Source organism: Hoplias malabaricus, chromosome 4 (genome assembly GCF_029633855.1).
Source record: "Hoplias malabaricus isolate fHopMal1 chromosome 4, fHopMal1.hap1, whole genome shotgun sequence".
In the NCBI taxonomy this organism is placed as follows: domain Eukaryota; kingdom Metazoa; phylum Chordata; class Actinopteri; order Characiformes; family Erythrinidae; genus Hoplias; species Hoplias malabaricus.
Genome location: NC_089803.1, coordinates 8,855,833 through 8,867,911, shown reverse-complemented (window position 1 = coordinate 8,867,911; position 12,079 = coordinate 8,855,833). Strand labels below are relative to the sequence as shown.

Here is a 12,079-nt window from a genome sequence, read left to right as displayed (position 1 = left end):
TTTTCCTTGTCTGTTTTGTGAGTGCTTGAAGGCCTTCTGAGATGCTCTCCAATGCTTTAAGATAATAAAAGAACCTGCTGAATCTTCCAAAATGTATTTTTCAATATATGTATTTCTATATACTAGAATATTTTTTGACTTATCCTTTCAAGAATTATAGTTAGACTAGCTACGAAGTTAAAACGTCGTGGTAACGACAATGTACTGCTTACAGTACATTAATAAAGCATCTGAAGTAAGATGCACATCTCCCTGTGTATGATCAATACTTACTGGTAGAGACATACAGTCGTGTTCAAATTAATAGCAGTGTGTTTAAAAACATTAGTTAAGCACACATTCTTAATAGTAGTTTTTATTTCCATGCATTGGGCACACTGCATATTTCCTGCATTTCCAAATCAAAACATTAAGAGAAATGTATATAATTTTAAACTACTTTACAGAAAATACCAAAAAAGTAACATTGGGCTGTTCAAAAAAATAGTATCTGCATTTCTCTTTTAGGATTTTAGGATTTAGCATTCCTGTGAATCACTAACCTAATATTTAGTTGCATAACCACGGTTTTTTAGAACTGCTTCACATCTGTTTTGCATAGTGTCAACCAACTTCTGGCACCTGTCAACTGGTATTCCAGTTGTATCCATTGTATCCGCTTCAGTACATGTTTTTTTTTTAACAGTGGGACTTTGCAGGGACTTCTTGCTAATAGATTAGTTTCACACAGGTGTCTTCTAACTGTAACAGTACTCACAGGTAACTTGAGACTGTCTTCGATCAACCTGGAGCTGTTCATTGCTGAGCCTTTGCCATTCAGGCTATTCTTCGATCCATTTGAATGGTAGTCTTCCCTTTTCTTCCACGTCTCTCTAGTTTTCCTCTCCATTTTAAAGCATTGGAGATCATTTTGGCTGAACAGCCTATTATTGTCTGCACTTCTTTATAAGTTTTACCCTCTCCAATCAACTTTTAATCAAAGCTCGCTGTTTTTCTGAACAATGTCTCGATTGGCCCATTTTTCTCGGGCTTTCAAGGAGAAATGCTTGTAGAGCATGTGCTGGCTTCACCCTTAAATAAGGGACACCTGTTTCCTCACAGAATGATTGACCTCACAAACTGAACTCCACGCTGCTATTATTTTGAACACACCCCTTTCAATTAATTATGCACATACACAGACTCAAGAGCATGCATATCATGAATGCTGAGTCTGGTGGTTTTCCAAGAATCTACTGCACCAACTGTTACATTGTTTGTCATGTGGTAATATGATTTATACCAAAAACAGTGATTATCTGGTTAGTCAAACTGGACTGCTACTATTTTGAACACAACTGTAGCACCGAGTCCCAGCTGCGCTCCAGAGCATCCCAAAGCCGCTGCAGAACCTCCTCAGAGTGGGTCGGCTGTTTTCTCACTACGTCTGATGGTGACAACATGACAGTTTTCAACTCCACACTGAACCCATGTACATATTTATGAGAGAAATAAAAGCGAGAATAGGAGCTGCTGTATATGGCACTGATGGGAGGGGAAAAATTTAAAAAACCTAATGTCCTCTGGAGATCTGAGGACTTTTACATGGTCTCTCAAGGCTTCAGTCTTCCTTATTATACTGTCAGTGTTTGCAGTCCATAACTACACTGTGTAATGTGGGAATTATATTTGACTTATGAAAAATTATACATTTTTATTATTAACCTTATATTGGATTATACTCTGATGAGACTGTTTTACCGTTCCCTGCTGGAATGTGAGTTTCTCAGATTTTTTATTAATAAACTCTACACACAGACACCATCACTTCAAATCATAAAAAATGATTTATTGGAATAAACAAGGATCACTTATCATTATAGTACAATAATTAAAACCTCAAGACTAGGTTAAAACACGTGAAACTCCTCTTATTAAAATATTACGACCGTGAGGTATGGTATATTTGGCTAAATATAATCTAAATCGAAGGTGGGTTAACTAATAACTAAAGTGGATATTTTACCAAGGGGACAAATGGCATTGACTCTGAAAATGGGTCCGAGGCTTACTTTGACGCTGTCTCACTCAGTCAAAGTACACCCTGGGACTCCTTATGTGAAGATGATCCAGATCAGGAACTCCCTGTGAGACTCAAGCGGTCTCGTCCATGGTGTTGTTGAAGGCCAGCCCTCACTGGGAGGTCTAGGCGGTTGTGTCCACGGTTCCGTTCAGTTGTTTACCAGATAGGGGTGAGCAGACGATGTTGCTGTTCTCGCTGGGAGGTTAGACTGGTGCTGGCAGGTAGTTAACCTCGTTAACCAGTTTCAGAATTAATGCCTGGAGCCTGTTGATCCCTATCTTTTCTACTGACTAATCTCAGACATGATTATTCTGGTTGAGAAATACGTTTCACATGCTTTAATCAGCCTTGGTGAAAATGGGGAATGAAGAAAAACAAAAACAACAAATGTGATAAGTTGCAACTAGTTTTAACTATGTTATTCTTCTTAAAAGGCTTCATCTTAATGATATGTAGCTTGAAGTGGTTACATTTTCTAACTTAAATCTCGAAGTTGGTCAGAGTGTCCCCTCAAATTCCCTGGGTATTTCTTTCTAGCTATAGCTTTTCCCAGGCTCTTTTACTCTCTAACTTCACCTTTTCTCTAATGTCATTCTTATTAATATTGTTTTAGATTAGACTTGGAGAGAAAGAGCTTTAGAGAGACATTTTTGAAGATTGCGCGTTTGGTTCTTATGGGCCATTTGTAGCTACACCCTTATGAAATTTTGGTAACTTTTCTCCCCTTGATGAATAACTTGGTTGCATTAGTACATGTATACAAATAGTATTATAGATTAGTAGAGATTATATACATACACATTTAAATTGAGGAAGCAATTACTGATTACAGGCATTTAAAGTAAATTAAGAACAGTTCTCTGGTTTGAGGTAGTGAAGTATTGTCCACTTCTGAGCACTGTTGGTCCATGCTTGATTCACCAAGAGTCGTATTATATAATTAAATTATGCTGTGGGTCTGTACTGTCAAGTGTGAGTGAGATCAGTCTGTTGGAAATATCCAAACCCTTGTTTTAACTCTGCATCCTCCAAAGGCTGGTGACGAGGGAATTTGGAGGACAGAGGGAGAGTTTCAGATCCTCACTCAATCAAATAACTTAAATAATCCATAATGCAATCAGCATATGTCATCCTTCTTCCACTTCAACTGTTACTCCAAACACATTTTTACATGGAATGGACCCCAATACAGTATTTAAATCCAAATATCTGAAGGTAATTCCTCACTCAGTGTTACTGATTCTGTGAACACAGATGTTTCCGGAAAGAACTCTGATGAGTAAAACTCTTCCCACACTCTGAACAGTGATACGGTTTCTCTCCTGTGTGAATGCGCTGGTGTATTTTGAGACTACCCTGTTGAGTAAAACTCTTCCCACACTCTGAACAGTGATACGGTTTCCTTCCGGTGTGAATGAGTTTGTGTGCTTTGAGATTACCCTGTTGAGTAAAACTCTTCCCACACTCTGAACAGTGATACAGTTTCTCTCCTGTATGAATGAGTTTGTGTGCTTTGAGATAACGCTGTTGAGTAAAACTCTTCCCACACTCTGAACAGTGATACGGTTTCTCTCCTGTGTGAATGAGTTTGTGCGCTTTGAGATTACACTGATGAGTAAAACTCTTTCCACACTCTGAACAATGATAGAGTTTCTCTCCTGTGTGATTGAGTGTGTGCACTTTGAGACTACTCTGTTGACTAAAACTCTTCCAACACTCTGAACAGTGATACAGTTTCTCTCCTGTGTGATTGAGTGTGTGCACTTTGAGACTACTCCGTCGACTAAAACTCTTCCAACACTCTGAACAGTGATACGGTTTCTCTCCTGTGTGAACGTGCTGGTGTATTTTGAGATGATCCGGTACAGTAAAACTCATCCCACACTCTGAACAGTGATACGGTTTCTCTCCTGTGTGAATGCGCCGGTGTATCTTGAGACTACCCAGTACAGTAAAACTCTTCCCACACTCTAAACAGTGATACGGTTTCTCTCCTGTGTGAGTGCGCTGGTGTATCTTGAGACTACCCTGTACAGCAAAACTCTTCCCACACTCTAAACAGTGATACGGTTTCTCTCCTGTGTGAATGCGCTGGTGTATCTTGAGACTACCCTGTACAGTAAAACTCCTCCCACACTCTGAACAGTAATACGGTTTCTCTCCTGTGTGGATGCGCTGGTGTCTTAGTCGACCCTTTTGAGTAAAACTCTTCCCACACTCCGCACATTCATAAGTTTTTTTGCCAGATGTGCGAGGGTGAGGAGTAGTCAAGGATGTTTCCTGAGAACTGGAGCTTCTGCCCTCCATATCTTCACATTTAATGCCTCCTGATCTCAACATTGTGTAATATTCCACTTGGAAATGTTTCTTGATGCACCTGTGGAAAAACCGCAGAACTGTCTTGGACAACAGGAGCCAGAGAAAATATCCAAAGAGATGTTCTTTTCTGGAAGAAAAAAAGAAATAAAGATAACATTGACAAATTCACTGTCACCTGGTTCACTATTGGTCTGATTTGGGGTTGCGTGTCTGTATTTATGCAGTTATTTTAGTTTAATGATTTCATTTTAGTTTGTGGAGTCTCATTTGACTTTTTTTCCCTTTTTGTGATCACTTTTTCTCTTTGGAAAAAAATGGTGTAGATTAGCTGATGCTAACAATGGTTCTCAACAATGTAGTTGTTTGAAACTCTCAGAGAACAGTGAAATTATGAATCCAAATTCATAATTAGAGGAACTCCTCACTGAAATAGAGTTAGGCTAAAATGGCTGTACTGGGCTTAAATGCTTCCTCAGTGTGGAAGGGTGGAAATAAAAGACATATCTACAAAATCATGCAGGGGTCTTAAATAAAATGTGTATTATGCTACATAATTTATTAGTTATTTCACATACAGAAATATGAAGTTATTCTCATTAAACTTTAGCTTGGGGTGCCGGCTTTCTTGTAACGTTGTACCATTTCGACCCACCTTAATACAAAGCAGATTTTTAAAAAATATATTCCACTATCCAAAACAACTTATTTGCAGACCAATGTTAAATGAATAAAAAGAACAAAAACAAACAAACAAACAAAAAAAAATTACATCATTGGCTCTAAATCATTGGGCACAAGGCAGGAACACACCCTGGAGGGGGCGCCAGTCCTTCACGGGGCAACAAACACACATTCACTCACATACACACTGGACCGTGGGAGGAAACCCACATGGACACATGGTGAACACACCAACCTCCTAAATCACCTGGAGCAGGACAGGTCCCCAGTGCTGTGTGACTGTGAGACTACCTGCTGTACCACTGTGTTACCCTTAATGCAAGTGGTTATTAAGGTCCCAAAAAGAACATTAAGTACATTTCCACAAAGTTTACCAAATGTTTGGCTGGAAATAGGAAATATCGGGGATGTCCCAAAATACCAGTTTGAAATAGGCAATTACTGAATTGGGTGTAAAAAAAATTAAAAATAAAAATAAAAAGAGTACCATAAAAAATGAATCTGTTTTTATTTATTTTGACCTCAGATCTGAAAGTGGGATAAAATAGCACATGGTCTAAATGTGTACAGTTACCGTACTAGTTCCTAATACTGGTTAAAATTATCAATGTTAAAAAAGAAACTACTTTTGCATTTTAAATATTCAAAGTTCTAAAAAGGTTGATATATTGTCCCACATCATTCTCAGGAATAGAACCGAATGATATATAGGGTTAATATGGAAACAGTGTTGTGCTGAAGGGAGGAGATTGTTATTTAAGTATTTGAAGATGACTGGACAGCTTCAAAAATCAACAAACTCTTGAATAAGAAAACGGAAGGTGGCAGAAGCGAACCGCTCTAAGAACACTGAAGACGACGACGAATATCCGCGCTCCTTCCTGTCACATTGAGCAGCCCTCACCGGCCTCAGGTAACAGCTTCGTAAGTATTTCAATTCAACCTTATATTTTTTGATACATAAGCATTTTGGCATTACCCAAATGTAGTTAACATCGTTAATGTTATGTACGTTATTCTACATACGTAATATTGAACTGCTTTTTCAAATGACAAATTTTAGCTAACCTGTTTAATTTAGCTAGCTCGTTTTTTCCCCTCTGACATAGAACACATTTAAATGACATGACAATTGCTTTTAAGAGTATTTTAACTTGAGTAATTATGTCGTCTGATGGTGTATTTTACAAGAAGATGTGAGCATTTTTGTGGGGTTTTTATGTCACAGAACCGTTTCCCTCAGTAACAGAAACAAAATAAATAAACCTGCCTAAACACAAGACAACAAAGTAATAAGTAGTTTAAATACAATTCCACATACAATAATCCTTTGTTAGGGAGTAGCACTGATTTTGGGCTGGTGATTAATGGGTTGAAGGAGGTTATATTGAAAACAGAAGCCTATTTATTGAGAGAAAATAGAAACAAAAGCATGTGAAGTAATTTATTTTTGAAGCTGTCAAGTAAGTTAAAATGTTCAAAATAAACTATGAACAAGAGCTAATTCATTTTCTTTATGTAATTGTGTAAAGTATAGTGGGGCAGCGAGAAATGCAGGTGGGCAGGGAGAAATTCAGATAGGAGGTTAATTTAATTTATTTAGATGAGATCTTTAGCATCAGTTGTAGCAGAATCGTTTGTATAATCGTTTGTACTTTAACCTGATAATCTTTTACATTTGAAGCTCTGTAGTTAATGAATCTGCAGTTTACAGTTTTTCAATTAAGATTAAAGAAAATATATTGAAGAGAACAGAACATGTACGAAATCTCTATCTGTTTAATTATAGAATTCAACAAGGAGTACAACTGAGGTGACTACACTTGAGCATTCATTCACTACACTGCACATCCTGAAGATCTTTGTTGTCCAGGCTGCCAGAGATGAGGATACGGCTGATATTTCCATCACTGTCAATACCTCACGGCCCTCAACAAATTGTGACAACACAGCAGAAGCTTGTAAACTGTTGATGGAACTGTAATGGAAATAGTTATGCTCCACGTTGCAATGGCATAAGCGAAGTCAATGATGATTAATTATTATTTGTATAATAATTAATTATTTAATTCATTTTGCTAAGCTTCATGTTTGGGATCCATTTAAATAATACATAGTGTCTTTACCTGTCCAATTTTAGCCTGGACAAGTAGGTCATCACGTTAGATGACTTTACATATTATATACCAGAATTAGCTAGAATTGTTTTATTATTAATGAATTATGCTCATAGGTTCTTGGCTCCGAAATTGAATCTGAGCTAGAAGGAATAATTCGGTACAAGAAAAATGCACACACAAATAACCAAGGATTGGTTTTATCACACAACCGTACACACAAGTAGTTCAATAAAACACGAGTAAATTAATGTATCTTTAAATACATTATGCATGTTTACAGAAAGAGGAGGATCTGGAAAGTTCATTTCATTATGGGTTTTTATTGACACTGTATTGTTATTATTATTGTATAACTTCATAAAATGCTCAAATTTTTCATAATTTTGTATCAAACAAGCATCACTATTCTCTCACAGTGTGACACATACTAAGGCGCAATTCATTCACATTGACAAATTATGTACATTCTTTTAATAACATACTAATATGCATAATTGACAATAAACTGGACTGGGCTAAGAACACTGACGCCCTTTACAAGAAGGGCCAAAGTCGTCTCTATTTTCTGAGGCGTCTGAGGTCCTTCAACATCTGCAGAACTATGCTGAGGATTTTTTATGAGTCATTTGTGGCCAGTGCCATCCTTTATGCTGTTGCATGTTGGGGCAGCGGGTTGAGGGTGGCAGATGCCAACAGACTTAATAAATTGATCCGTAGAGCCAGTGAGGTTGTGGGTGTAGAGCTGGACTCGCTGACGGCAGTGTCTGAGAGGAGGGTGCTGTCTAAACTGCAGGCTATCATGGATAATGGCTCCCACCCTCTTTATCACATGGTAATGAGACACAGGAGCACGTTCAGTGCAAGACTCATTCAGACAAAATGCACTACAGAGCGCCACAGGAGGTCATTCCTACCAGTGGCTACCAGACTTTATAACTCCACACTTAAAGCACGACACATTTCACACGTACAGTAATAACAATAGAACAAATTTTTTTAATTATGAGTGTAACAACTCAAATGTGCAAATTTTTAATAACGTGTTAATGTGACCAACGGCATTCCCTAGACTAGGGCCGAGTCATTCGAGCCGCACCTCAGCCACAACACTCTGCCAGAACTCTCGGCCCGCTCCACGGCCGTACACCACGACCGACACAATGCTGACACACAAATAAGGTTTGTTTTTGTCAGTACACCTATAGGATCAATATAAAACACCTGTATAAGTTTCATGGTTATAACAGTAATGTAGCCAGAATTAAGAGGGGGTGCCTTTTCTGGCAGATGGACCTCCTTAAAGAGCATCCCCCTGTAACTCTCTTTCTGTACACACAAATAAGGTTTGTTTTTGTCAGTACACCTATAGGATCAATGTAAAATACCTGTATAAGTTTCATGGTTATAACAGTAATGTAGTCATTGAGTACATTTCTTTCTAATTCAACTGTTAATATTGCAGTTATGTTCAGGCAGTGGCAGCATGTGCACATTTTCATGGATATAACATTTAGCAAGTTCAGTAATGAAGTGGTAATTTTATTTACACTTCGCTGCTTTTGTCCTATATTCCTATTTATTTCCAGTGTTTAAATATTCCATAAAAACTGCGACAGGACGTGTAGGAGTTTCATTGTGGTCAGAAAATGAACGTACACGTTTGTTTTAGAACAAGTCGAAGCTGACTTCAGAAAAAGCAGCGGTGCCTGTAGATTATATCATTTTATTATTTACAAGAGACCTTTTCTCTTTTACATCTCAACATCTAGAGTGTTTCTACTGGGGAAAAGGCGATTTATTTTTATTTTGACGGAAATGAACGTGATATTTTGCCCGTTTTGTCATAAAACGCCGATGAACCTCCGTTAGGACTAAAGGGATGAGGGGATGCATCTCGCGGCGGGGGCGCTGAATTCGGCACAACACCGTGTGGAGTGTTATTTGTTCCGGCGTTCGTGATTCGGCCCGAGTGAGGTGTGTAAAAGTCTCTCTCTGGTCTTTATCTTCAGTAAAACACGGTATAAACGGTGTGTAAAAGTCTCTCTGGTCTTTATTCTCAGTAAAAACACGGTATAAACGGCGTGTAAAGGTCTCTCTAATCGTTATCTTCAGTAAAAACACGGTATAAACGGTGTGTAAGTCTCTTTCTGATCTTTATTCTCAGTAAAAACACGGTATAAACGGTGTGTGAAAGCTGTACACAATAAAAACATTTACCTTCAGTAAAAACAGGTCCTGATTTCTCTCCAACACGCAGCTCTCATGAAGGTCTGATCGCAGAGCGGCGAGGACGAACACTTGAGCCGAGCTGAAGTTACGAGTCCGGCCAATGCGTCTGTCCAGTCAGAAGTCAGCTGGTGTTTGAGTGACGCGTCCACAGTGCAATGAATGAAGCCTTTCTTTCTCTGTTCAAAATGACCGTGATTCTGATTGGACGATGCTGGGACCTCTGCTCCTCCCTCACACACAGCCTACAAACACCCGCCCCCTGAGATACGATTGGCTGGAGTTTAAGAACAGCTGGTCTCTGATTGGACAGCCCCCACAGAAACAGTATCCGCAGTCCAATAGAAGCTTTTCCACTGGAGAGCACACAGAGGCAATAGATACGAGTTTTTATTGTCATTTTACGTGAATATAACGAACTAGCGACGTTCGATAGCATTTCCTTTCCGATCCGATACTAAATAAAATTCTGGGGGTTGGAACTTAGGGATTGGAACAGGGGAACATTATCTTGGCTGAGTGAATATGAGAGCAGTAACTTCCCCAGTGGCTCCACTTTGGGTCGTGAATGAGGAAGAAGCCTGAGTGAAAAGGTAACGTGTTAAATGACTACATTTTATGTAGTCCCATTCGGCCTGGATCCGTTTTCAGGTGAACGTCTGTAATAAAAAGGTTACACCCCTCCTCTCTGATAAAACTACTTACCAAATGATATCACATTGTCACATGGCCATGAGCTAAAAGAGAAAAGTTGATGAAAAGGTGCATATCTGAAAAGTAATGTAAAAAATGTGTAAAAGTAATGCTGTGTGATCTCCCTTTTCTCAGTGAATAACTTTTCCTTAACACTTTCCCAGGTGAAATCTGGAGAACGCTTAATACCTTAACCATTGTGACTGCTGCAGTAACTCTTCCATTTGCTGCTCAGAAACTATTTTCAAGTATCTATGGAAACACACTCGGAGGATAAATATGGCACACAGCAGTGCTCAAACTCCTGTTTAATCCAATGTCTGTTTAAACAGAGATTTACATCAGGATAGGGGTAAATATTAGACGACCACAGAGTTCAGTGAAAAACCGTAAGTAATTCAGCCTGAAATTTTCTTTAAGGACATTGGTGAAAAAACACATACATGGTTGATTAGGATGGCAGTAAAACTACAGAGGACCTCTGCTAAAAAAGAGAGAATTACCCCAAGTCCTCATAGAAATTTAATCCTTTTTGGATAGGGCTTTTGACTGAGGCTCCAGACAGTCCAAGTCCACCCTGTGTGTAGTAGAGAGAGATCTAATATGACTTAAACCCCTTCCATCACCTTCCACCGACCCAGACCCACCCTATGTCCTGTAGTCCAGCAGTGTCCTGTTCCCTCTCCAAGACAAGGAGCAGCTATGTCCTAATGTACATCCTCAGTAGTGGGACCAGTATGGGTTAAATATCTGGGCAGCCCACATCAAAACAACCTCCTATACACTGTCAGAAATGTTGTCACTGTGGTGGTACCCTCAAGGGAACATATTTGTACCTTTAACTAGGGAACATATGTACCTTATTGTATTATAATTGTAGATTTTAAAATTGTGTTGATTTCATACACCTTGTTTCATTATGACATTTCTTTAATCTATCTATCTATCGTTACACTTATATAGCACCTTTCTAGATACCCATGGACACTTTACAATCCACACACTGGCGAGAAGAGGCAGCCAAACGCACACAGCGTACTCTCGACCAGGAACGACCGTCCACCTGGAGGACTGCGTCGGGCACTAGGATTTCACCCAGGACAGAGTGCCAATCCATATCTGGGCGCACACACATTCATTCACATACACACTCATTCAGCAGGACAGTTATTACAGAAGCCAATTCACCTACCCTCCATGTTTTTGGACTGTGGGAGGAAACCGGAGCCCCCGGAGGAAACCCATGCAGACACGAGGAGAACATGGAAACTCCACCCAGATGGGACTTGAACCCAAGATCCCAGCGCTGGGAGGCGAACGTGCTAACCACCAAGCCACCGTGCCGCCCTAATGAAAGATTACAGCCAAATACAGCACCCTCCATAATTATTGGCACGCCTAGTTAAAATGTATTAAAAGCCTTAAAATAAATACATTTTTAATTGCAGAAGCATAATCTCACTCTGAAAAAAATTTGAAAAAAGCAACCTTCAACTCAAGTAAAAAAAAGTAAAAAGCTTCTGACATAAAATGACCCGTTCCATAATTACTGGCAGCCTTAACAATTTCTTAGTAATAAATGTATTTGACCCATTTATGTCATTTCTACTGTAGTGTATAACGTGGATCAAAGTATCTAGGAACCTTTAATTAATAATTCATCACTTCCTGTTTCCCTGGGGTATAAATATGGTGTTACACAGAGGCCTATTTCTCTTAGTCACTCTTAAACACGGGAAAGACAAGAGAACACACTATTACTTAATACACTTACACTATTCAAGTAAGGATGATGTGTGTTGACCTTCACAAATCATGCAATGGCTATTTCTTTGTAGCCATTGCCTGATTTATGAAGGTCAACACACATCAAACAAGCCTGGTAGAGGACGCAAGTGTATCTTGTCATCACACACAGTGAGTAGGATGGTAAGAGAAGTTGAGGTTCTCCAAAGTTCACTGTTAGAGAATTGAATCA

General features: G+C 39.0%; 1 protein-coding gene across 1 annotated transcript; it reads right to left on the bottom strand.

Annotated features, from left to right (window-relative positions):
* Positions 1–1,853: 1,853 nt before the first annotated feature.
* LOC136694119 (zinc finger protein ZFP2-like) lies at positions 1,854–9,899 on the bottom strand. Its single transcript, XM_066667504.1, has 2 exons — positions 9,400–9,899; positions 1,854–4,508 (listed from the first exon to the last, which is right to left on the bottom strand). Exon 2 carries the CDS (start codon positions 4,400–4,402, stop codon positions 3,296–3,298), a length of 1,107 nt encoding a protein of 368 aa, XP_066523601.1. The 5' UTR covers positions 4,403–4,508; positions 9,400–9,899; the 3' UTR covers positions 1,854–3,295.
* Positions 9,900–12,079: the final 2,180 nt, after the last annotated feature.